This window comes from Mauremys reevesii, linkage group 10 (genome assembly GCF_016161935.1).
Source record: "Mauremys reevesii isolate NIE-2019 linkage group 10, ASM1616193v1, whole genome shotgun sequence".
Classification (NCBI taxonomy): domain Eukaryota; kingdom Metazoa; phylum Chordata; order Testudines; family Geoemydidae; genus Mauremys; species Mauremys reevesii.
In genome coordinates this window covers 7308314-7335533 of record NC_052632.1, presented here as the reverse complement: position 1 = coordinate 7335533, position 27220 = coordinate 7308314, and the positions used below count along the sequence as shown (strand labels likewise).

General features: G+C 46.8%; 1 protein-coding gene and 1 long non-coding RNA gene across 4 annotated transcripts in view; one reads left to right on the top strand and one right to left on the bottom strand.

Moving 5' to 3' along the window:
* Positions 1 to 22018, bottom strand: part of PCSK6 (proprotein convertase subtilisin/kexin type 6) — a 102728-nt gene extending 80710 nt beyond the window's left edge. Inside the window, exons 1-2 of one of the 3 annotated variants that reach the window (XM_039490950.1) lie at positions 21811 to 22015; positions 8449 to 8553 (exon numbers count right to left, since the gene is read on the bottom strand). In XM_039490950.1, the coding sequence (XP_039346884.1) occupies positions 8449 to 8553; positions 21811 to 21972 (267 nt within the window). In that variant the 5' untranslated portion in view covers positions 21973 to 22015. Of the gene's footprint in view, positions 1 to 8448; positions 8554 to 20965; positions 20985 to 21810 lie in introns of those variants that run through there. The other 2 variants (XM_039490952.1, XM_039490951.1) reach the window with 2 other exon arrangements.
* The window catches only part of LOC120373085, a 38195-nt gene that overhangs the window by 242 nt on the left and 10733 nt on the right, over positions 1 to 27220 (top strand). The window contains exon 2 of the long non-coding RNA XR_005585367.1: positions 2068 to 2144. This is a non-coding gene — a long non-coding RNA (uncharacterized LOC120373085). The remainder of the gene's footprint in view (positions 1 to 2067; positions 2145 to 27220) is intronic.

The following is a 27220-nucleotide window of genomic DNA, read 5'->3' as shown; positions in this document are numbered from 1 at the left end:
GACCACATGCTCGCTGACTGTGTAGTGGTATTCCTCAGTAAAAGTACTTCTGAATGCTTTGGTCTTCCAGCCTAATAATCCGTTGGTACCAATAAAGCCACCAAACCCAACCCAGAACTGATGGATGGGTTTGGGTACTAATATCCTCATTGCTGATCTTGTCCTGCCACTTAATATGGGATGGTGACAAAGACAACAAGGGGCAGATGCCACAGACCCAAACCATTCACAGTCATGGAGCTGCTAAAAAAAGAGGAACAGGCCTTTCTACAGTAAAAACAATACATACAATCTGAATGTATTTTTAATAAATATTAATTTAGCCACTTAAGGTATTTTTTTAAACAAAATCTGCATGTGGGATGCAAATTCCCAGCACAGCAAAAAAAACCAAACATTTGAATGGCTATTCAGTGTTTAACACACAGTTCCAGGACAAGCCAGATGGCCATAACATGTTTTCATCATAAACCGTTGTGTGTGTGTTGAGGGGGGAATAAAGTGTTATTGCTTTTTATATGGTGCATGCCTGCAGGCATCTAGACCTTGGCTGCTGTCCTCCTCTGCTGCTGTATTTCCATTTGAAATACGTCTCATTATTGACGTTTCAGTCTCCAAACATTCATTGTGCTTGCCCACAGATGACAGCAAGCACTAATCTGTTGGTGCGTGCAAGAGACAGCCTCCCTCGCCTTAAAAGCAATGCCCTTCCCCGTCCATATAGTGTCCATGCTGACAGGCCAAGTCCAGCTCTTCCATTCACAAGCCAAGGCCAGGAGTGAGAAGCTCTACATCTGCCAAATCAGAGTTTCCTCCAAATTATCTCCTATAGTAGGGAGCGTGGTGTTGAAGTTTGCTCCTCAAGGATCATGGAAGGAGAGCCAGGCTCTCCTTCAAGTGTCCTTAGAGAGTCTACACTATCCCAGATGCGCTGTGTGTAGCACCTGTGCAACTCCCATAAGGCTATAGACGGCTAAGTGCAAAGTTACTATACTCTCAAGCTTTTGGAATAGTTTTAGAATTAAACTCGATGATACTGTGTCAAACCATACTTTGGCCCAGTCAGAAAGCTGAGTGCTTCAGAACATTTTCCTCAACTAAAAAAAGTCCTTTTAGAAGCAGCAGCCAGCACGGCATGTTTCTTATTCCATCAGCTCAAATTGTTCTGTGCTTTTAATCTGCCAACAGCCTGAGCAGATCAAAGTGGACCTGACATTGATTTATTACGGGTTAATGGTCAGACTGACCACCACAAAGAACTTCACTTGCTGAAAGCAGGTTCTTTAGATTCCAATGGAGGTGGAAGTCCTCGCCAAGTGAATATGATCCAGTTATTTAACAGAGTGACTTTGCAGACCAAGATTAATTTGATTTTTACATCCAGTAGCTGTAGCATATACAAATCCCAGATTAAAATTCAACTGCAGACAGACAAATTTGCTTGGAGATGGCCAGTACTAGGAATTAGAACAATGACTTAAATTACAGTTTAAAGTTCCAGTTCCCTAAAATTATACGCCTATAACTTTTCTTGAATTAATCTCATCTTTTGAAATCCCGAGACTTCCGAAGATGCCCTGTCCTCCTTTTGACTGTCTGTGCAAGAAACAGCACACATGGAATGGGGTATCTCACTCACCACTCAGGGAAGGTTAGCTTGGGTGAGAATTTCCCTAGAGGGAAAAAATGCAGCCAAAATTCCAAAGGGAGATTAGATGAGGAAATAGGAGTAGGGTACAGCAGCAAGAAGAGAACTGCAGTATCGGCCTTCAAGACAGATGTCTGCGTGCTGTGCACTCCCCTTGCTCTTACGTTAAAGTCTGTGCTCACTATGAAAAAGTCCTGATTTACAGAGGATGGGTGCTCAGTGCTTTGTGTAAAATCAGGTCCCTTTAAAGAGCTGAGCGCTGAAAAATTAAGGGTTCAAAATCACTAGTCACCTTTGAAAATCTTGGCCCGTTTCTCGATCCTGTATCCGGGCACAGAGCCGCCCTACCCAGAGCCACCCCAGAGCTCCAGTTCCATCAGGCAGACGTGGTTGCAATGCAGTTCCATTTTGTAATATAGATGGATGCATCCAAGGGTTTCACATGGAGAGAATCCTGTCTACATTAACAAAGAAACGTCAGCAGCTAAATGAAAGGGTTAGTAAGTTCGTTTTCCTTTACAGCTCTGTTGGGCTGGCAGGTAAGTCAGTCACAGACCTCCTCTCTGGGGAGACATGTAAACCAGTGCCTCTCAGGCTGAGTTGGGACCCCAAAGTGGACCCCAGCCCTGGCATCAGCCCTGGGCGGTGGGGCTCAGGTTACAGGCCCCCTGCTTGGGTCTGAAAGTTCAGCTTTGCCCCTCCCCACCTGGGGCAGTGGAACTCAGGCTTTGGCTCCCCCACCCAGGCCAGCGGGGCTCGGGTGGGCTCAGGCTTCGGTCCCCCCTCCTGGGTCATGTAGTAATTTTTGTTGTCAGAAGCAGCGGCAGCTGCAGGCACCAGCGCTCCAAGCGCGTGCCTGGGGCGGCAAGCCGCGGGGGGCACCCTGCCAGTCCCTGCGAGGGCGGCAGTCAGGCAGCCTTCGGCGGCTTGCCTGCGGGAGGTCTGCAGATTCCGCGGTGGGTACGCCGAAGCCGCAGGACCGGCGGACCTCCCACAGGCGCACCGCCGAAGGCAGCCTGCCTGCCGTGCTTGGGGCGACAAAAAAGCTAGAGCTGCCCCAGTCAGAAGGGGGTCACAGTGCAATGAAGTTTGAGACCCCCGATCTAGACTAAGGAATGAGCTGGAGGGGCAGATAGGGTTTTTTTTTTAAAAAAGGAACTAAAACTGTATGTCATCTACCTGTTTATATTTATCTTGTCTATTTAGGTTGGAAGCTCTTTGGGGCAGGGACTGTCTTACTATGTGTCTATACAGTGCCTAGCACGCTGTGGCCTCAATCCTGACTGGGGCCAGTAAATGCGTGGGGGATTTTTGTTGTTGTTTTAAAACAGTAGCATTACAAAATGAAGCATGGCTGTAACCGTGTCAGGACCAGCTATTTCATAACTATCACAGGCACAATTGTAGTAAAGCAGGATTTGAGATGGATTCAATCAAGTTGAAACTCAGTTTGAGCTAAGCATACAATTGTATACATTGAGTCCATGACACCCCTCAGACCCTGTTACTCAAACATGGTTGGGTTGTGTCCACACAGGTTTCTCCTCCTCCGACCCCAACCCCCACCATAAAATCATGTCTGTCTACCCACTCCTACTGCACAACCTAAATGAGTTTGTAGCCATGCATTCTAGATAGCTATCCCATAATGCCTCAGCAGGTGATAGAGTGCCCAGAGGACATGGATACAGAGCAGCAGCATGTGGCAGAATGCACTCAGATGCCCTACCAGACACTAGCTGAGAGGGGAAAGAAACACTGGCCAACTCTGTTACAGCGCACGTCCACACTACAAAACAGTGCTACAACCTAGTTACCAGAAAGCACCCATCTGCCAGCCTAGGCCAATAGGAAGGGAGACCCAGGCTCAGCTGGCACAGTTACCAGCCATATCTTAACCCTGCTCTGTGTTGGCACAAAGCATGTTTAGGGCCAACCCTGGCCCTCACTTGGTTACAAACCTCATTAAAAGTTGGGAGTGCAGGCAGGTCTAAGTCAGCTAGTGTGCACTGGGCCGAAAGAGTGTTAACGATTGATACAGACCTACTTTGTAAAGTGCTTGAGTAGTATTGGCACCACCCACATCCCAGCAATAGGCGTCAGGTGACCATTTTGACAGGAAAGTCTCATCTACAGTGGGAAACAAACCCATTGCCTAACTGGCTGTCAGCAACAGATGCCCCTGAACTAGTACTGAACACACAAACTGCTGGTATGGATGGGACAAAGCCTGTGTTCAGTGTTAGTCAATACACTGCAGTAATGGGCCAATTTCCTACTGTAGCAGAGGCCTAGAACAACTCTGACCAACCCTTTAGCTTGGCTGCTTCAGGCCTTGTCTTCACTGTGAAATAAAAAAGGTGATTTAACTCAAGGCAGGTAACTCCGTACAATCCTAACAATGGGAAGGCCGTTTGTAGTTCTCACATGAGTTAAAGCCTTTATCTTGAGTGACCTAACTTGAGTTAAGAACTCACCTTTTTCTGACATGACAACAAGGCCTCAGGCATACACATGATCTCCATTAACACTTAGCCAATAAGGGTGGGGAAGGCCAGATTCCGACAATGATCCAGAACAGCCCTAAAGAAACGTATTTGGGCTAAGATTTCGGTGAAGAAAGCCATCACCCCAGGTAGTTACTTTGGTGAGGGAAGCCCCACCTTTCCTTCTGGTTGCGTCGTTTGTGATAACGATGAGAGGATTTCAAATTCCAACAACCATAAAGGCATTTTTATCCAATAGAGAACGTCTAGCGTCTACACTAGCATCTTCCCTTCAGATCCCCCACCAACGGTAGCAGTGGTGGGAATACAACTGTAGACCAGCCACTAGTCTATGCCAGCACTCCCACTGCAGCTGACTAAGGAAGGGAGCTGCCATGGTGCTAGCATGTAGGGAGGGCAGCATGGTCTAGTGAGGACACTGAGCTGGGAGTCAGGAGAACAGAGCTCTGCTCCCAGCTCTGCTCCTGACCTTCACTCAGTTGTTCCCATTTCCCCTCCTCCTCTTTTTTGTCTTAAGATTGTAAGGTCTTTGGGGCAGGGACTGTTTCCTACTATGCCATAGCAAAGTGCCTAATACAATGGAGCCCCAGCCCCAGCAGGGACCTCAAGATGCTGCCATCATGCAAACAAATAATGGTGTAAATAAAACAGCTGAATGGATGACAAACAGATAAAGCATCTGCAGATGACTGAATTCTTTAGTTCTTTAGGACTTCTGTGTTTGTTTCCATCTTTGCTATTCCATTCAAGCTGTGCAAATTTTTCCGTTTGTTTCTGTATGCTTTGCAGTAATACAACTTCATAATATTTACCATTTTATGATTACTAATTATGCACCATTCAAACTGCCAACGCACTTCCAAATGATTTGCAAATGGATGGGAGGAAAAAAAAAACAAAAAAACACAAATTGATGGCTCTTGACTTCAAGGTAATAACAAATGCCTGTAAACCTACGCCAATTTAACTGACTATTAATCAGTAGAGCTAGGTAAGGCAAATATTAATAGACTAAAAGCTAATTGATTTGGTTTGTACTAAACTAGGCTAATTTAGAAGGGAGGTATTTCAATTGCAGATCTGAATTCATAATATGTTCAGATGCCTGTATACATCCCCCAGGGCTATAAAGTTTAATTAGAACACTTGGAAACAATCAGCCAATTGTATCTTATTTCCAGCAATAGTTGGAATGTTCAGATTGTTTATTTTTCCTTTCTGTTGGCAACACTGTTTGTGACAAAGGTCTATGTTCGAATGTTACCAATAGTGTGTTGGAGGTTCCGTTTATATATTTAACTGTAAACCCCTTTTAATAGCAGTTTAACTAGTAATAGTGGGTCCTCCATGCAGGTCTTACAAGGAAATAACAACCAACAATGTAATTTGTTATCCTGAGTCAATAGGAAAGTCTTAATAATAGCATTATACTTTGTCCATTAATATCTTTCACCTGAGGGTCTCAAAGGGTTTTACATAACTTAATGAAGCCTTTCAATGTGCTAATGAAGTAGGTAAGCTTTGTAGCTATTTTACATAGATATAAACTGAGGCACAGAGAGGTTAAGTGACTTGCCCAAGGCCACAGAGCAAATCAGTGCACAGCTGGGGGGGAAGGAAAAAAAAAAAAGACCAAGGGTCCCAATTCTCTCTCCTCTGTACAACACAAAACAACATTCCCTCCCACACCTCACCTACAGGGCCTAAGAAACGGAGCATATTGCTTCAGTAGTATGTCACCTCCAGCAGGCATGCTGGCTTTGCCACAGATACTCAACCTTTACATGAAGGCCCAGTACATCACGGATACCTGTCTTTCTATAAAGATATATTATACCTTGATAACTGCTTCTAATTCTAATACTGAAAGACAGTCCATCTTACCAAGATGGAGCTCAGTGCATGTATACAAATTAATGAAGTAAATAAGATGCATCGAATGTACACATTTAACAGGTTTTCCCCTCTAAATGCAAGAGGAAAAATAGGTCATTTACACCAATCTGCCCTACCTTAGGCCAGACGTTCAGTCAGTTTATATGGTCATAGCTCCATTGAAGTAAAAGGAGTTGTGCCTGTTTACACAAGATGAGAATCTGTCCCTCTGCTGTGTAAACCAGCATAGCTTCAGTCCCAGAAGGCCTGCTCCAAAACCCATTGAAGTCAGTAGGGAAACTCCCACTGACTTCAGTGCACTGTGGATCAGGACCCGAGTGATAACTCTTGCTTTTCACACTGGGTTTTGCCTGATGTCAGGTTAAAAACCAACCCACAAAACCACATACCATTAAGTAGGTTATCAGATAGCTACTGTGAAAAAACGGGATGGGGGTGGGGGTGGGGGGTAATAGGTGCCTATATAAGAAAAAGTCCCCAAAAATGGGATTGTCCCTTTAAAAACAGGACATCTGGTCACCCTACCACTAAGCACCAACTGGGATCTGCCATTGCTCCCTTTAGCTTACTTGAAACGGAACACGCTCTGTCTAGGAGCAGTCTTCTCATTCTGTGCTCAGTGCTGGAGTCCAGTGAGACAAAAGTTCCCACAAACTTCTGTCAACTACAATACATACAGGAATCTTTGCTGGAGTATTAGATTTTTTTAAGAATGGCATTAGATATCTATTAAAAGACACCATGTTTATTTCAGCTTTTAATACAAAATTAAAAAAAAACACAAACATGAATTCTCTTTACATGTATGCACAGACTAATGCAAGGTTTATAAAAGTTGGTAGGAGAAAAGAATCGCATCAGGAAGTAAAAAATGTTACATTCCAACTACACCCCATGCACTGCCATAGATTTCATTTGTTCTGAATTTTTATTTTCTTGAACACTGACTTCTGGCAATTCAACGGTGATAAAAATCTCTTAGGCTGCTCTAGAACAGAGTAACATATGCTTGTAGCCAAAGATTTCATACATAGCGACCATTAAGACAGCAAATGTTATGACAACTAAATCAACACCCACAGCATACAATGCAATTTCTGTATTGGAAAGTTTCCTTAACCGTTTTTAAAAATTTTTTCCCTTAAGGCAGATGTTAATATTTAGTCACTTGTAAGTATTTTCAATCACTGATAAACATACCCTGCATGTCAAATGATTCACCAATTACAGAGCATGTGGTATCAAGGATAACATGCTGGATTTACAATACGTCTGTAATCACGCTCAATTGTATGCTGCAAATAAAGAAACTAGGCTCTTTAAGACAAACCATTCAAAAACAAGCTTCACATCAGAGCATACCAAAGATCTTTATCATCGAGCACCAAATAGTTACAAGGCCACTCGTTGCGCTATGTACACCATCGTACAGTTATATTTAACTAGAATGAGAAATATATGACATAGTGTTTAGGCCTGGTGGCAGAACTCCCCCACATCCTCCGTGGAATCAGGCTTTTACAGAATGCTGCTTTTGTTTGCGGGTATAGTGGAGGGACTGAAGAGATGGTTACAAAGAGGGTGATCATTGAGAGTGTAGAGCATTTGCAATGTATTTAGCATGGGACAAAGACCGAGCACAAGGATAGTTTTGCAAAAATTCATGTTACTTCCACAACTGTCTTACGGCACTAAATACTAATCTGTACAGTGTGTCCTCAAGGCTGCAGGGCATGTGCCATCGAACCCCTTCTGATTCAGAGGACATAGTCACACTGTGTTCCGGCAAGATGTTCACAGATATAAAGGTTCTTGCATAAGCGCCTCTGAAGTTTTCCATAATAAAAACCCCTTACAAGTGCATAATGCAGACGGTAACCGTTTGTACGGAAACACACTCAACTGACCTAAGAAATACACAGACGAATGTCACACACTCCAGCAGGTGGATAGGAAAGGGTGGAGAAGAGGGGCACAGACAAGAGATGATCCATCTGGGCACTGATGGACTTTGGGTCTAAAACCAGATGGTATGGCCCCAAGAGAGATGCTCCTTACCCCAAGCCAGCCCAACAAACACAAAAGGGAGAGGGGAGGCAGAATTAACAAGAGGTCTCTAAAACAAACAATACACAATCAAGGGCCTGGACTTGGGATGTTTTCTGGGGGGGAGGGAAAGAAGCCATAAGGCATCCTTACCTCTCTGCAGCAGCTTGGCCAACAAACCTGAGGGACTCCCTATGACAACGCACAGGCCGTGCTGCTGCTTGTTTCAGTGTTGTCTTGTGCTCGGGGCCTTGTACGCCACCTCCCACCTATGGGGTGAGGGGAAGGAGGATGCAGGAGTCCATGGCAGCTTAGCTCCTGAGGGGGCAGCATTGCCGATGGGGGCCATACCTTGGGATCCATCCGGAGGAAGTTGTGCCGGCCTCGACTGCTGAGCGTTGAGCGCCTTATCGTCCTGCTGTGGTGAAAGTGGTAATAGTTCTCCAAGTTCCCAATCTGTGGGGGGGAAAAAAGCAACACACACAGTGAGTTAGGGAAGGAGAAATCTTCCACCCACGCACAGCTTGAGATGCTCAGCTTTTCTTCCGACCTCCCATACCCAACGATCCCTGGCCGCCAGAGGGGCTGATTTGTGGACTTCCCCCACCTAGCCACAAAGAGAACCATGTCACCCGGCTGAGAATCTGTACTGGTCTATGAAGCAGCTGAGCCCGCTCCCACTGCAGTCTTGGGCTCTTGAGGAAGCCACGCTGTCACTTTGCCATTGGTTTCTGTGGTAGCAGCATCGGGCCTATAATTAAGGATCCCAGAAGCTCAGAAACGGCAGTAACTCTAGCATGTCTTCAAAGAAAAAGAAAAAAACCACACCAGACTCTCCCCAGAAAAGAATGGCAGAGGACACAACAAAGCAAAGCAAATAGATGAGAGCAATGCACCAAAGCCGTTAATACTGCATCAGCCATCTATGCACCTCGCAAAAGAACAGTTCACACAGTCCTGACGTTACTAGAGAGAGCTACCAGCGGTCAGCATGGAAGCCAGCTGTGTGACGCTATGGAAGGGTCCAGGAGTTCCTGTAAAGAAAGTAAGGGACCACCAGCTGCCATGTCAGAAATGAGCCTTCAAAGGCAGCTGCTATGCCAAAGGCAGAAAAACGTGTCAAAATCGCCACAAAACCGCAGCGCATATTGTGGTGATGAGGGAAAAAGCTCATTCAGGAGCAGGTTACAGTGACTGCAAATGCTGTGCAATAGCCCACTTCAGGAGACTCCAAAGCAGCAGGTTAAGTGCTAGGGAATGGCAGATTCCCCCACCCCAGCCTCCATTCTTGTTTTAAAAATACTTTAAACACCTTCTATGACAAACAAAGACAGGGCTGGGCTCTAAGCCACATGAAATAAGAATGGAGCAGGATGAGAGGGGGACAGAGAGACATACAACTGCACCTTGTTAAATTAAATTTAGCCTGGACATCGTTAAATTAAATTATCCCCCCCCTTTTAAAAATTAAAAGCAGTCATACATATTGGCAGAGCCGCCCGGGAAAGCTGGTTTGGAAAGTGCCTGCACTGGACTAGAGTAGCAGTGTAATGGGGGCAGGGGGAGAAACTAGGCCCTTGCTGGAGGCCTCAGTGTCCTGCCACACCTATCCCAGGAAAGGAGCAGTAGAGGAGTCCTCCAAGCAGCAATCAGACAGAGTGCAGGAGAAGCAGCCAATCAGGGCCCAGGAGGACCATATAAAAGGAGCTGCAAAGCTAGAGATAGTCAGTTCCTTGCTGGAGCTTGAGGAGTGCAGTGGTGCTCCTGGCTGGCTAAAGGGAACTGCAGTACCCTGGACAGCTCAGTGCTAACAGTGACTGGGGGCTCAAGGAAGAGCTCCTGGCTGGCTACTGGGTCTGAATTCAAATGAGCCCCGAGATAAGGGTGAAGCTTTGGCAAAGAGTGAGACCATGGGGAAGTAGCCCAGGGATTGAAAGCAGTGTAGTTAAAGACACATGGTGGCACATGGCTGCTATTCCTAGGTTTCCTGGGCTGTGACTGGGAGTAGTGGGAGGGTCTGGGTCCCCCCACAGGCCACTGGGGATGTGGCCTACTCTCAGAAAGCGATAAACTCCCAGAAGGGGAACTGAACTGTTAAGAGGCTGAGTTGGAGAGCTGGGGACAGAACAGCGCAAGAGGGTGAAACCACTGGAGGTATGGCCCAATACCAGTGCCAGGACAGTGTAAAGACTGCAGACACACCTGACCACAAAGGGTGCTTGCAAGAGACCGATGCCAGGCCATTATAGGCAGACTGAACACCGATCCCAGATTCTAATCCCGACTCCGCTTTGCTGGCTATGGGCCAGTTACATACGTGCTTAACATATTAGCATGCAAGTAGTCCCACTCAGATCAAAGTGGGTTAGCCCCATTTAAGCCAGTGGCACTAACTCACATGCATCCAGTTAGATACAGGATTAAGGACTTTACTGCTGCATCACTGACTTTCAGCATGAACCTGTACCACCAACATCATCTGGCCACTAAGGCCAGGTCTACGCTAGAAACTTTTGCCAGTACAGTTAGGGAGAGGATTTAGTTTTTTTGCAATGTTTCTATACCCGCAAAAGCCCTAGTATAGATTTTGTTCAACTGACAAAGGCGCTTTTGCCAGTATGGCTTATATTGCTCAGGGAGCCAGAATAAGCCATAGGGTATATACCAGGGATTGGCAACCTTTGGCACACAGCTCACCAGGGTAAGCACCCTGGCGGGCTGGGCCGGTTTGTTTACCTGCTACGTCCACAGGTTCGGCCAATCACGGCTCCCACTGGCCACAGTTCACCGCTCCAGGCCAATAGGGGCTGCGGGAAGCGGCGCGGGCCGAGGGATGTGCTGGCCGCCGCAGCCCGCATTGGCCTGGCAGGCTGCGTGCCAAGGGTTGCGGATCCCTGGTATATACACTGCAATTCGATGTCCATGGCTGGCCTGAACCAGCTGGCTTGGGCTCAGGCTGCAGGGCTGTTTAGCTGTTGTGTAGACGTCCTGGCTCAGCCAACAGTCCAGAGCTCTGGGACCCTCCCCTCCTCACAGGGTCCTACAGCCTGAGCCCAAATGTCTACTCCACAATTAAACAGCCCCTTCGCCCAAGTCAGCTGGCAGCCATGTGATTTTAATGTCACACCCATATTGGCCAAAGCATTTTTTGCTGGTATAAGCAGAATCTACACTAAGAGGGTGCCAGCAAACCCTTTCTAGTTTCGACCTGGCCTAAGTTACCCCATCTTTAAACAATAACACTAATCAATATCCCTTCCATAGGTGTAGGGAGGATTAGTTCATTTCACTTTTAACATGAAAGGCCACAAATGCTACGTTAGCCACAGTTCTAGTTTGATTTTAGACATGCTCAAGGAAAGCTACTTTGCTGATTAATTGATCTAATCTACTTGATCCAGAATGGACAGAGAGAGGGGTGAGCACAAGGGGAGGCAAGCAGGGACATGCCCCCCCAGTAATTGGTAGGGGCACAGAACTCCTCTGCCTCCAGGGCTACAGGGAGAGACCGAAATCCTCTGGCAGCTGCTCCGGCCTCAGGGCAGGGGTCCTCCCGCCCCCCAGCTCTCATACTAGAGGTCTGCTCCCAGCACATGCCCAAGCAGAGTTCTTAGCTGCCGCGCTGGACACCCTGATCCCCTCCTCCATCACCCAGCCCTCCCCCCAGCACCTTCTCTGCCTCCACGAATTAGCAGATGAGATGATAGGACAATCCTCCTAAACAATAGCAGTGCAGCAGTGAGCAGAGCCTCTGGGGTTGGGGTAGGCCAGGACGGGATTGGTCGAGGGGGAGTACACGCTACCCCACAGCGGGGGTGGATGGGTGGGGGGGAAGCACAGGGTTCCCGGTGGGGCCCCCCCAAGGAGAGAGCAAGCTCCTCCTTCCCTGGGGGGAGCACAGTACGTGCCCCCCCCAAAAAGGGGTCACATTTTTATTCCTGCACAGGCCCCTGGACAGGTAAGTCCAAGACTATCCAAAGTGATCCGAGATGGTTAGCAATGCCACACACTGTAGGTCTTTCCACAGGAGAATTTAAATTAGTCCCAGATGCACCCTCATAAGTGTAACAAAATTTCACCCCCATGTGGCTAGGCTGCTTTCTCCTCAGTGAGTTGAAGTACTCAACTCTTCTCAATGCTGCAACAAGAACATCCACTAAATGGTGCGCGTTGCTTCTAGTCACTCAGCAAGGGGTCTCTAGTTAAATGCAGACACTCAACTGGATTCTGATTTCACCCCCCGCCCTTTAAAAATCAAGAGCATCTTCAATTATGTCAATGGGGCTACACCAGAGTGGAACTGGAGTGAGTCAGATCAGAATCAAGCCCAAATTAGTTTTATGAAGTTGCAACAGGTAATTAGCATCGTCTTTTAAAAATGCCTTCCCCTTGGCTGCAAAACAGAAATGATGAGGTAAAAATTAGTTCAGCAGCTGTGGAGCATTCATGTCAGAGGAGCTTTGCCTTATCAAGGTCCTCAGCAGGATTTTTTGGTCTGTGAGGAGCCTCTGTCCTGCAGTCACACCATTGTGTTCTCAGTACTGGCAGCTGTAAAGTTTGCTAAAACAGTCACTATAATGAGAGGTAAACTTAATTTTTGCTAAACCTGGCGACTCTAGTCTGGGGAAGCACAGGATATAAACAAACAGAGAAACCAAGGCTATGTTTAGCCAGCAGTCAAGGGCTGCAGCAATTTTTTTTTTTAAGTCCAAAAAGGATTTATAAAATGTTACATTAAAACTCCTACTAGTTAATAAATACAGCAAGGGCAGGGAATTAAGTCAGAAGACAAAGCCGTGTAGCTGAATTATGAATGCAGCTAACTCACCCTGCCCAGGCTATCTCGGCCCAGACTACTCTGTGGTTAAGTTGACCACCCTTCCTATGGTATCTGTTTTTCCTTCCTAGAAACTTCTTCCTCAGAAATTCCATCAGCCTGTGCTTCTGTTAGATTTCCTATTTGTTTGTTTGTCGGTCAATTCAACACTAGCCTTGTTGAATTAGCCTGTCTGCTACCTATAGCTGGGCTGCTCCAGATTTAGTGCAGGATATTTGCCAGGTCAGTTTAACAACATTTCAAGACATCTGAAATGTTGCTTTTCCACTCAGAATTTCATTTCCCCACCCCCACATCTCCACACCTCCCTCTCCAACATTTCAGGAAGAAGATGAAAAGACTGAGCCCAAATTATTTGCAGAAGGCTGAACTCTTCTGTTCACCCTTTTACAAGACTGGGATAAATTTTGTACAGGGTCTTGTGAGGTATCATTTGAAAACACAACTGCTGAACATTATTGTCCTGGTCAAATGTGTGGTAATTGTATGTAAAGTTATAAGATTCTATTGAATGGCATTACTAAGTTTAGGAAGGCAGGCACAGACCAGTTCCTCAGAAACAAAAGGCAAACTGATGCCTCAGCCATGTATCAACATAATCTAATAGGCTATCACCTGGGTAAGTGGCCATTCTTTGGCAGGAATAAGCGTGTAGGCAAGAAATTTAATTTACACATTGGCAAAACACACAGCTGGAGGTTCCCATACCATAGATGTCCTGTCACCTGAACCCCAGTGGGAGATGACTCTCAAGGAGGGGAGAAAGGTGCAAGACTAGAGAAAAAATCCCCCAAATCACCTCTCATCTGTACTCATGGCAGCAGTAACAGTCTTTGAAAGGCTAAGGAAGCATCATTGAACTGGGGGAGGGATCCTGGCTGAAGGATCCAGCCAGACTGCTGTAAGCATGTGGTGAGGAAAAACCTTTTTTACTTTAAGTGCCCTCAGCTTGTTAAGTGGGCATTAGTTTGCATTTTACTTTTTATTTCTCTGTAACCACTTCTGACTTTTATGCCTCATTACTTGTAATCACTTAAAATTTTTCTTTCTGTAGTTAATAAATGTGTTTAATCTACCAAGTGTGTTTGGATTGAAGTGTTTGGGAACCCCATTCCACTTGAGATAACAGGGTTTGTGCATATCGTTTTCTATTACTGAAATGACGGCTTTTCTATGAACTTGCATTGTCCAGTAGAGCAGTGCTTCTCAAAGCCGGTTCGCTGCTTGTGTAGGGAAAGCCCCTGGTGGTTCAGGCCGGTTTGTTTACCTGACGTGTCCGCAGGTCTGGCCGATCATGGCTCCCACTGGCTGCAGTTCACTGCTCCAGGCCAATGGGGACCGCTTTACTCAACTGCCTGCCATGCTTGGGGCGGCAAAATGCCTAGAGCTGCCCCTGCTAGGGATTTCCACATCCAATGAGGAGGTGTTGGTATAGCCATTTTTAAAGAGTATCCAAAAGATTCCATAAATGCAGTATCTTCAAAGATGTCTAGGTCACAAGAACATTAACTCGGAATGAGACAAGGAAACTACAGTCTACATAATTATAATATATAGCAAACTGAAGAGGAGACCAACCAATACTAAAAATGCTGACACCTCATTAGCATCAGCATCAAAGGATAATCAGAGTTGCCACAAAGCAGGGAGCTATAAAGCCCTTCTATGTGGTACTCAAAGAGAGAAAATATTGCATCTCTCAAGGTTGTCATGCATAGGCTGCCAAATTTATCAGCCTCAGTGCAAAAATTGACTTGTCTACTATTAGCATGATGACGACACTTTACTTGCTCCTTTAAAAAAAAAAAAAAGTCACTCACCCCAGTAAGAATGTTATACCGCTGTACTAATCTAGGCAGGAGGTTATTCTAGGATAATGTATGTACCTCAGGAGCTCTGTTCCCAAAGCCCGGGAATGCTGTGTCTGGCCATATAGATCACTAGAATCTCACAGGAATTTCAGGAGCATGCTTAAGTGTTCATTTTTCCCCCCTAAGCAAGTTTACTACTTCCCACAGCTATCGATCTTGATTCCTCTGACATCATATTTCTGCCAAGGACGCGGCTCCATCAGCATGGGAGGTGCTCATTTAAGCATGGGGTCGATTTTAATTTTCTGGATTGATTAGCAATTTGGAACTGTGGCAGAAGTTTGAGTGGAGTTTATGTTTACTTCGAGCCAACCTGGGTTTGTACTTGAAGAAAAATGTGAAGCAGAGTTTCATGCTAATGGAGGTAAATGAAGCCCTGATGTAAAGTCTCAGGTCAGTGCTGCCCAGCTCAGCTTGTTTATGTCTGCAGTGAGTAAGTCAGAAACAATGAGGAAGTGTTTCTTTCCTTGCCATGCCATCATTATTACAGTAAGGATATTGATGGCTTGGTTTCCATGGAAACATGTGTCTGCCAATTCCATCCTATGAAGTGTGAACAGCTAGAAGCTGAAGGAGTTATATTCATCCCCGTTTTAGTGAAACTGGATTAAGGATCTTATGCGTCCTGCCAGGTCTGCAAAATACTCCAGTAGGTTTGGATGGTGTTAGAATCCAAGATTGTTTATCTTATGAAGGGTTTTTTATAACAGACTACGAATAGTGATTTTTGAAGTTACAATGAACTAACATTCCTTAGAAGTGAAAGCCATGTATAGCAGTCTTTAGAGTCTTGGCTTCATAGATCATAGTCTTCTTAAAAGCACAGTCTGTGATATTTTTAAAGTTCTCCCCTCTTCTAGCCAGAATTTACCAACTGATTCTGATTGCACCCAGGGCAGAATCCAGAGTAATTAACATTACACTGATGTAAATGAGAGTTGTTTGATTTAATTTTCTCCATTTGGTCATATTTCTGTGCATCTTTTCTGCCCATCCTTATTACACACTGGCATATGGCTTGCCTTCAGTCTTCCCCACGCCCCTAGCTCAGCAAGCTGCTCATCCCAGGTCACGCTGTCCTGCCCACTTCTTCCCCCCACCCCAATACTTGTTCCCCCAAGGTCTGCCCTGCTTTTGCCACCCCACGTAAGGCCCCAGTTTGCCACCCTTGCTCCCAGCGAGCAGCATTTCGTGAGTAGCCCCAATGACGGCAGGAGGGCAGACTATTTGCAGAGGAAGGTACTAGCACAGCATGATAAAGGTGGTAGAACAGGGCTCTTCTCTAACATCAATGTTATTGCATTCTGTAATTTGAATTAATAGTTACTATATGCAATGGGAGGAAGGGGAAATAAACTAGAACCAACCAGACTGTGCCTATCCTGAACAAGCCAAACTCCAGGACTTTGGTCACATCTCACTCTCCAGCACCATTTCTCTCTTTTTGCCTGTCTGCTGTCAAATGGCCTAATCCTGGGCATACTGCTTGCTACATAAGGCATGATCCTGAAATCATTGTAATAAACACTATTGCTGGTGTTTCCATGATTGGACCCCCTGATCGGGAACTGTCTGAAAATTACTTTGTAAATCTACAAGGCTTGCATAAACAAAAACAACCCAAAGGAGAAGCGTTCTCAGTGGCATTTGAATCCCCCGGCTTTATTACAAAACCAAGGTAAGATATGGCCACCCAAAACTTAATTCCAGCTGCACAACTGTCGGCAGCTATTGTTGTAACCGCAGTCATTTAAAAACGGATTCAAAAGCACTTCTAGCATTAAGACATTTCCATAGAATTGGCTCTGGCCCAGGCTCCTTTTTTGGGCTTCAAACCAAGAAGGTCAGAGCACCAGGCAAAACAGAGAAAATGCTAATACATAAGTACGTCCCAAAAGTAAATCCACTACAACTAGCTATGCTCTACAGCCAAAACGAAACAATCCTGTCTCTAACCAGTGCCCGTTTGTGCCATCCACCGTGTACTAGATGAGCAGAAATGTATTGCCCTCAAGAGATGGCAATCTAGCTTCGCTCTCTCAAATGCTGTATTAGAAGAGTTCCAACATAGCTGCTCCAGGGTAGCAGTTAATAGATCCCTGAAGCTCCGCTCCCAGGGACCAACAGAATCCTGTTAGTGTAGGTCAGGGCTGAGGAGTGTCACAGGTGTTAAGAATGAGCAGGATGTTTGATTGGTTATTTTAAGTTTTCCTTTCTTTAAATTTAAAGGATTTGTTTCATTTAAAACACAAATCAAATTAGGGTTCCAGACCCATCTATGAACATCATTTTCCATACAAAATTTCACACTGTTATGACCTGAAAGGCTTTCCCCCTAAACTGCCATATACCAATTGTTGTGCCAGTCAAGTCCCATTCGTTTGGGGGAAGAGACAGTTATGAGAACTACATTCAAAGCCCCAAAGCAATTTTTATATACAACTTCTAGGATTTGGTCATTTCAGAATTTCAATTGCCTAACCGACAGTGATGACAATGCTTCCAGCAGAATCTTGCCCTATAGAAAGGTTAATCTGTGTTTTAGACACAGTAGCATCTGGGTTCTAATTACACCTCCCATGAACGGATGAGCACCCCGCAAGCTCACTGAAGTCTGAACCTCACAGAATTAGGCCCTAGAAAGGTTGGGTTTGTCCATTTTTGGCGTTGATTGAATGATGGTATAAACTGTAAGTCCTGCCTAATTTGGGGATAAAAAGCATAAAATAAAAAACCTCACTCATATATCAAAACTCCAAATAAGGCAACTAAGTCACGCTGCCAACCATGCACACTGGATATTGCTGCATCGCATATTGTCCGCTCTCTTAATTCTGCAAACAATGTTATGGGAAGCATGACTCACAGGGTAAGTTTGTACTGCAGGGATTGGCAACCTTTGGCACGCGGCCCATCAGGGAAATCTGCTGGGGGGCTGGGACGGTTTGTTTACCTGCAGCATCCACAGGTTCGGCTGATCAGAGCTCCCACTGGCCGCGGTCTGCTGCTCCAGGCCAATGGGGGGCTGCAGGAAGAGTGGCCAGCACATCCCTCAGCTCACGCTGCTTCCCACCGCCCCTGTTGGCCTGGAGCAGCGAACCACGGCCAGTGGGAGCTGCGATCGGCGGGATCTGCGGACTCTGCAGGTAAACAAACCACCACAGCCTGCCAGGGGCTTTCCCTGATGGGCCGCATGCCAAAGGTTGCTGATCCCTGTTGTACTACATGTGGGCTCCTTCTGTTAAACAAGTGTGAAGATCATGTAAAAATTAGTTTTTAGCATCCCAAATTAAAATAATCTGAAATTCTGAATGTCTAGAGATGAGTCTTTCCTCTGCTGGGAATACAATCATTAAGAAAAGAAGTGTACGGTTGCCTTGTGTGGGATGAGTCAGTGTCAGGTTTGGTGCCCTCTTAACCTTTAGAGTATCAGAGGGGTAGCCGTGTTAGTCTGGATCTGTAAAAGCAGCAAAGAATCTTGTGGCACCTTATAGACTAACAGACGTTTTGGAGCATGAGCTTTCGTGGGTGAATACCCACTTTGTCGGATGCATTCGACGAAGTGGGTATTCACCCATGAAAGCTCATGCTCCAAAATGTCTGTTAGTCTATAAGGTGCCACAAGATTCTTTGCTGCTTTTAACCTTTAGAGAGTGTCCCTTTAACTGTGGGAATGCAGGAGGAAATCCTGGCTCCATTCAAGTCGATGACAGAACTCTCTTTGACTTCAGGTGGGACAGGTTTCAACTCTGAGTTCATCGCAAACCCCAGGTGAGAATCAAAACTTGGATAGATCCATTCTCCACCCCCAGGCCTAACCCCCACCCAATGCCAGGCTAAACTGAGACCCACTCCTTAATGCAGTCCCTTGGAGTCTATTTGTATTGCTGCACGCTTTTATGTAAGGTCACTCTCCATTGGCACGCTAACACTACACCTTACTAAGAAAATGTTATCATCAAGATGAGCGGAGTATGAAGATCTGGATTGCTTGGAAAGCTGGACACAGGCAAACAATATGCATTTTAATATGGCCAAATGTAGTCATACATCTAGGAACAACGAATGTACCCCATACTTCTGGGGACTAAGCAGTGACTTGGAGAAGGACTTGGGCTCATGCTGAATAATCGGCTGAACATGGGCTCCGAATGCGAAGCTGTGGCCAAATGGGCTAACATGAGCCTTGAACATATAAAGAGGGGACTATCAAATAGAAGGTTACATCGCCTCTGTATTTGGCATTGGTGCAACGGCTGCCGGACTCCTGTGTCCAGTTCCGGTGTCCACAATTCGAAAAGAGTGTTGAAAAACTGGAGAGGGGTCAGAGAATAGCCACAAGAATGATTACAGGATTGGAAAACCTGCCTTAAAGTGAAAGCCCCATTGAGCTCAATCTGTTTTGTTTATCAAAGAGACGGTTAAGAAGTGACTTGATCACAGTCTGAGTACCTACATGGGGAACAGAAATTTTACAGCAGAGGGCTCTTCAATCTGGCTTATGACAGTAGAAGACCCAATAGCTGGGACTTGAAGCTAGACAAATTAGGAACGGAAATAAAGTGCAATTTTTTTTCACAGTGAAGGTAATTAATAAAGAAACATTTTCCCAGCATCATAGTGGATTCTCTCTCACTGACAATTATTAAATCAAGCTGTAGTTCAAACAGGAATTAATTCAGGAAGTCTGACGGCTTGTGTTATACAGAAGGTCAGACTAGATGATCACAATGATCCCTTCTGGCTTTATAATCTACGCATCTGGATCATTTAGGTATTGGGTACCTCATCTGTATGATATTTCAGCCTATAAAGACAGGTTATGGGGTCACACACAGGAGTTGTCGGATTTAGGCAGAGCCTTTGTGGCAACACAAAAGCACCACAGATCTCAGATGAGGATACTGCAGGAATCTTGATCTGGTAGTTTGTGTTTATACTTCAATGTTAGTTATTTAATTATACTAAAAACGGAACATGTCGAATTGGATTATAATTTATAGTGCAGTCCAGGAGATACTTTTAGCACCCAGACACATTGCGTTGCCACCTGGACAGAGAAGCACTGAACTGGGAACACACTGAACAGGCAGCCTGTAAGCAATCAAGAAAAGCACCAAACTCAGGATGAAACCCCGAGGAATGTTCAAAGAAGAAGATTTATGAAGGTTTTGAGAGAAAAAGTTGTGTGAGGAAAGTAAAATGTAAGCCCAGAAGTGCTTCGAGGGATTTACGGCAAAAGTTGATAATGTTCTGCTAGATTTTAGATAAACTACAGCCAGCCAAGTCAAAAGTTTGTTAAATCCACAAATATAAATTCAAGTGATCAAAATTACTTTTACAGAACAGCAAACATTCCCAGTATCAAGATAGGAGTTATAACACAAAGAAAATTCCATTTAGATTAAGCAGCACCACACTTTACTGGTTTCTGCATGGATAATGACACAACTACATTTAAACACTGCATGGTACTGTGGTTTGAATTACAAAAACGAGTTTATCTGTAACTTGATTTGATCCTTTCTGGCTGTACTTTGCCTACATTCTTTAACAACATCTTTCTCTTTTTAATCTCATCAAGAGACTATACATTACAATCTCATAATCACTCACTGTGTGCACTACAAACCTCCACACCATCCATTCCTAATTGCAAGGGGGCTTTGTTCACTTTGGATTTAGCCATCTCTTCTAAACCCTAAAGCTCTTCAATGTTCACCTGCAAAAAATAACATGGGTGGTGTTTTGCACTAGCCCCCTTGATTATTTACAAGCTTTTCCCCCTCCCAAGAATATGTTCTCACATATTTTGTTCTGTACTTGAAATGTACAAGTCCCATCTGGAGAAGAGCTGGGTGTTTTCCATAGATTTGCTATGCCTGTTAAACTCTATTAATTCCAGTCCTACTGCTACCTACACCAAGCAACCACTATTATAGAAAAAACCCTACTCATCATTTCAGAATTGCTACTAACAGTATTAAAAAAGTTAGGTCAAGCCATTACAAGCGTTAACAGAGCTGAATCAAACTTCAAGTTCTCCCCTAAGCTACAGAATAGTCCAATCTAGTCCAGAACTTCTTCACTCTTCCCAAACCAAAACTCAGTCAAGTTCAAGCACAAAGTGAGCATGAAAAATACGCGCGGCTTCATAAACCTGTTTAAATTGATACGGGCACGTCTGGCGCTGCAAAAATTAAATATTGATTCCTTTCCACTCCGCTGCTTCCCCCGGCTTTAGGTAACTAATTGCCCATTTTGTACATCTGTTTTCACGTCTCGACTAGCGCACATTTTAAACCATGAACGTTAAATAAAGCGAGGCGTTGCTGGCTATTAATCAGAGGAAAACGCTCCAGCCTGCCCAGAGGAAAAGGCGCCCAGCAGACCTGAACTTGGGAACAGTCGCTTACAAGGAAGGAGCCGCTGATCTGCAGAGATGGTGCGAGCAACACCAGAGAGAGACAGGGGTCAGCGGGGCCTGATCCTGCCGCCCCCCCGAAACCAATGACTTCAGTGGGGCCAGGCTCTGACTTTAAGCGCCCGAGCCGAGGGGAACCTGTGCTGCCTTTCCGGCACGTCTCTCGCCCCCTCGCTCTAGCTGGACTTTCAAACTTCCCGGTGCCCGCTCGGGGCGAAGCCTTTGCCAGCAGCGAGGCTGGAGCAGGGGCCGAAGTACCCCACCCGTTTAACCCCCGCAGCCTCGCCACCACTGCCCGGCCCGGGCTCAGCCCGCGGGCTGGGCTCCCAAACCCCCGCGCTCTGCGCACCGGCCCCGAGCTCGCCACGGCCCCGGCCCCAGGGCGCACGGGGACGCGGCGCTGCGGAGCCGCGGAGAGAAAGTTGGCAGCGCTGCGCGCTCGGGCACAGCCAGCTACTGGCTCCTGGGCACCTGGAGCCGCTGCCCGCGGGCAGGGCAAAGGGGCAGAGCCGCCCCCGGCCACTGGGGACAAGCCTCCCGCCCGCCCAAAGTTGGCAGCAAAGGGGGCGCCGGGCGCTTACCTGCCCCAGGTTCACGTAGCCGTAGGCGGAGGCCAGCCTGGCTGCCTCGCCCGGCCCGCCCAGCACCTGCACTGCCCAGTGGTTGGTGTAGACAGGACGAGGGGGCGCAGCCAGGCAGGCGGGCAGGGCGAGGAGCAGCAGCCAAGCCGCGGAGGGGCGCATGGTCGGGCGGCAGCCCCGGCTCCGGGGAGACGCTCCGGCTGGCGCTGCGGGGAGACGCTCCGGCTAGCCCGGCTGCCGGTGCCGTACCGTGGCTGGGCGGCGGGGGGAGCTTTGGCTTTTAAAGCGGCCTCGGCTGGGGGTGGCTGCTGCGGGGAGGGGGCGGGGGCTGTTCTGCCCGCCTGGGGAAGGACTCCGGCCCGGGGCGCCCCGCGGGGAGCCCCTAGCGCTGGGAGGCGGGGCCCCCGGGCAGGGAGCTGCCACCTGGCTTATGCTTCCTGCCTGCACCCCCCTCCTCCCTAGGGATGAGTTACCTGCCTGCCCAGGGAGTGGCCACGCCTCCCCCGCCCCCAATACTCTGCACCTAGAGATCGGGGAGGGGGGGAGAGATATTGGAATAATCCTCCCTCCCCCCAAACTCTGTCCTGAATAACCCTTTGGTACAGGGCAGCAGAGTCATAGCTCACCCAGCACCACTGGGGCAGGTGGCCCTGTCCATGGAAGTAACAGGAGATCATTGCCTGGGGAGAAGCCCATCCAAGCCCCGCCTACCTACTCTCCTTAGGCCCTGCTGCAGGCCAGGGGTTTGCCCACTCCAAGGCCAGAAAGGACCATCTCATCCAGTGGTTTTCAACCTTTTTTTCATTTGCAGACCCCCCTCCCCCCAAATTTTAAATGGAGGTGCAGACCCCTTTGGAGATCTTAGACGTAGTCTGTGCCCCCCACCCCCCACAGGTCCACGGCCCACAAGTGGGGAACCACTGATATAATCTGGCCTCCTGTATTGTCCAGGCCAGAGAACTTCCCCCAAATAACTCCTAGAGCAGATCCTTTAGAAAAACAGCCAGTCTTGATGTAAAAAATGTCTGCTATGGAGAATCTGCCAGGTCCATGGGTTAATTACTGTCACTGTTAAAAATATATCCCTTATTTCCTGTCTGGTTTTGTCTAGCGTCCACCTCCCAGCCATTAAGAACATATAAGAATGGCCCTACTGGGTCAGACCAAAGGTCCCTTTAGCCCAGTATCCTGTCTACCAACTGTGGCCAGTGCCTGGTGCTTCAGAGGGAATGAACAGAACAGGGAATCATCAAGTGGTCCATCCCCTGTTGCTCATTCCCAGCTTCTGGCAAACAGAGGCTAGGGACACCATCCCTGCCCATCCTGGCTAATAGCCATTGATGGACCTATCCTCCATGAACTTAGCTAGTTATGGTCTTGGGTACCAGGGGGTCCCAATGTGACCCATATATAAAAGGTTGTAAGCATTGGGGGCAGGACCTGTCTCTTTTAGTGTGGGTGGACAGTGTCTAGCACAATGGAGCCTTGATGCCCCATAGGCCTTTCAGGTGCTACCATCATAGAAATAAATCAAGGGGGTGACTGGAAAACTTTGGCCCTCAGTGGATAAGGGGTAAGAAACGACAGCTGGTTGTGGTGTGGGATGTAGAAAAGACAACAGACAGCACAGGGAAAGACAAACCTGCCCTTGGGAGAGCATTATTGACAAGGACTTGGGATGATTTATTTTCTGTTTCATGAGGGTTTTTTAATTGGCTGTGTGTTGTTTTAAAATTAATAAAGGGCCAGCGAGCCCCAGGGCAGAGATTAGTGATGGGAAGGGGGTTTGGAGTAGAGATCTGAAGTCAGGAGAGACAGGGTGGTTGGAGCATGTGGAAATGAAGAGGATGGTCTAGGCAATCCCTTCATTCCCCCTGTTGAATTCCTGCCACAGGATACCAGATACCTTGTCTGTAATTTTTTTTAAGTAGTCAGTTTTTTAGGGAGATGAAGGCCATATTAAAGGAAGTATTTTTTCACACAACATACAGTCAACCTTGTGAGAAATAGCTCAGTGGTTTGAGCATTGGCCTATTAAACCCAGGGTTGTGAGTTCAGCCCTTGAGGGGGCTGATTGGGGGACACAACAACTGTCAGGGACAGTACTTGATCCTGCTAGTGAAGGCAGGGGACTAGACTCAATAACCTTTCAGGTCCCTTCCAGTCCTATGAGCTAGGTATATCTCCATATATTATATCATTATTATTAACTCCTTGCCAGAGGATGTTGTGAAGGCCAAGACTATAACAGGGTTCAAAAAAGAACTAGCTAAGTTCATGGAGGATAGGTCCACCAATGGCTATTAGCCAAGATGGGCAGGGATGGTGTCACTAGCCTCCGTTTGCCAGAAGCTGGGAATGGGGGATGGGGGATGGATCACTTGATGATTCCCCGTTCTGGTCATTCCCTCTGAGGCACCAGGCACTGGCCTCTGTTGGAAGACAGGGTACTGGGCTAGGGTTTACTGGGATAGACAGAAGTTTTCAGGTATCTAAAAGGGTGTCATAAAGAGGAGGGAGAAAACTTGTTCATCTTAGCCTCTAAGGATAGAACAAGAAGCAATGGGCTTAAACTGCAGCAAGGGAGGTTTAGGTTGGACATTAGGAAAAGGTTCCTAACTGTCAGGGTGGTTAAACACTGGAATAAATTGCCTAGGGAGATTGTGGAATCTCCATCTCTGGAGATATTTAAGAGTAGGTTAGAGAAATGTCTATCTGGGATGGTCTAGACAGTACTTGGTCCTGCCATGAGGGCAGGGGACTGGACTCGATGACCTCTCGAGGTCCCTTCCAGCCCTAGAATCTATGGACCTTTGGTCTGATCCTGTATGGCCGTTCTTATGTCTATAAAAAGAACTGGCTCCAGCACAGTGGCTGAAAGATGCTCTTACCCAGCTAGGTTTGCTAATGCAACAGTTACAGATGGAAATAAAATAAAAGAATAAAAAAGATCCATCAGCTGCGTGAAGTGAGGTTGGTGTTATGTGGGCAACACAGCCAGAGACCCCATGGAGCCTGCTATGGCCTCAGCAACTGCTAAACAGGTTAATATGGGAGGTGCTGTAATGGTGCTGGCACCAACTGTATTTCAAGTATTCACCAATGACCTCCTGAACACCATCTGCAGATGGTTCAAGTATGGCAAGGATAGGTGCCTGGCCTCAAGGGACCAGGCCTTCCAAAATATTGAAGAAGGCCTGAATAGTAAGATGGCTACCATACGTGACCATTGCAAGAAATGGGCATTGCAACCAAGTACATCAAAGACTGGGTCAATGTGCTTCCACTTACATGATGTTCAGAGCCAACTGGAGCGTAACATCATTTTGAATGGCCAGCAGTTGGACAAGGGCCAAAGTCAGTCAGGGTCAGCCTAGATTGCACACACACATTCCCTAACGCAGGGCCGCCCAGAGGGGGGGGCAAGAGGGGCAATTTGCCCCAGGCCCCGAGCCCCACAGGGGCCCCCACCAGAGTTTTTTGGGGCCTGGGCGGGGTCTAGCTCAAAACTGTTTCCTGAACTGGTAGGGTTCACCTGGGAGCGTAACGTGCAAGCGCTGTATCGTTCGGGGTTCAGTCTCTGCTACTCAGCTGGCGAATACCGTGCCCCAGTTTGGACAAACTCTGCCCATTCTAGGCTAGTAAACAACCAGCTTAGTCACATCACAGGTTCATGGAAGCCAACAAAAAACTTGTATGGTTACCAGTCCCAGCCAATATTCCTCTATCCAACATTTGGACTCAGAATGCAGCCAACAAACTGATCACCAAGATACAGCCAATGCCACCCTTGCTGCTGTTCAGGGCTATCTGGGATGCACCCTGCCACTAACGGAATAGCAACAATCCTATCTGAACAGGGCTGCCCACTCTCCATCCAGTTATCATCAGCGCACTGTGGCGGGCAGAATGGGAGAGAGTTGCTGTCGCTGCCAGGTACTCTCACATCATCACTAGGACAGCTGAATGGTTACCCGGATTTGGGCTCCCACACTGCCACTGGGGCCAGCTTACTAGGTTCAGGGTGGCTTGGGAACGTCTGGGGCCTCCAGGACAGTACACTGTGCATCTGTGGTGCTGGGAAGTATGCTGCACACATGCTGGATGGTTGCTCTTTTCCTGTTGGGCTCCCTGAAGGTCTTCCCAAGCTGAACCCAGCTGACTGGTTCGGAGACAGCGCTTAATTTGTAATGAAAGAGGTGCTGGGACTCAAGCTGTTTTTTTACTTTCCTAACTGATGCAGCAAGCCCAGAGGTGTCGGGGCTATGAACTGCCCGGGGTAGAACAATTTATGCACTGCTCAAAGACCATTTAGCTGTGCATTGTTTTGTTTCGAAACCCAGCCTTGCTTGTCTTGCACACACGCCAGCGCTATATAGACATGCCATAGCCAAAAAAATAAAAAAAATCCCCCCAAATTTATATAAATTTCCTTCTTCCTTTTCTGGGGAAAAAAACATTTTAAAAAAATTGTTGCCAGCAAGTTATAAATTGGTCAATCTAGGATGGGATTTTCAAAGCCATGGAGGGGATTTGGATTCATTCATTCATCTTAATGTGTCCAAATCCCTTAGGCAGCTTTGAAAATGTTCAGCCCTAGCACACACCAAATGACACTATTACTTTGGGTCTATAGTGCAATCGGTGTGTCTGGAACTTTACACAGAGAACGAGGACACATTCCCTGCCCCAAAGAAATCATCCCAAGAAGGAGTATATGACATGATGCAAGGAGCAATGAAGAGTTTCCTTCTTCTTGAGGGTGGAGGGAAAGGGCGAACATAGGAATGTCAGCCCTGAATATGCAATAAATCTGATCTCTGAAGGGAGAGGGGAAAACAAAGATCCTAATGCCAATCTCATCACTACGTAAATTACATCCGACCAGTCAGTGGTGAGCCAATCCAGACACAAGGCTAGTTAATAGGAAAGCTGCATGAGCTCAGCAATAAGAGTCAATCCCGGTGTAAATCTATGGAAAGCCAGTTCTATGAAACTCCTACAAACACTGGGCCAAATTTATTCCTGGTGTAACCCCAGGAAGGGTTAGCTGGAATGAATCTGGCCCTTTAGCAGTAAGCAAATCCAATCAATGGTGTCAGACTGATAAAAGCAGAAACACTCGCAGCAAGCCAGGCTGATCCAATTAGAAGTCTATGAGAAATTGTGATTCAACAGGGCTTACAGGCTGAGTTCAGTGTAGCTAAATGCCTTGCTCTGTTGGAATGCCATAAGAAGAGCCATTTCTGTGTATGCTGTAATTATGCCTCTGTGGTAGATCCCTCTTGGACGGGAGGGTGAGTGGTTCTGTCGACATAGAAACAGACATGCCCATGAATGTGACTGACTTGCATGGGAGGAGTGAGAGAATGCATGGGGACAGTTTGACAAGAGAGACCGGCTCATTAAT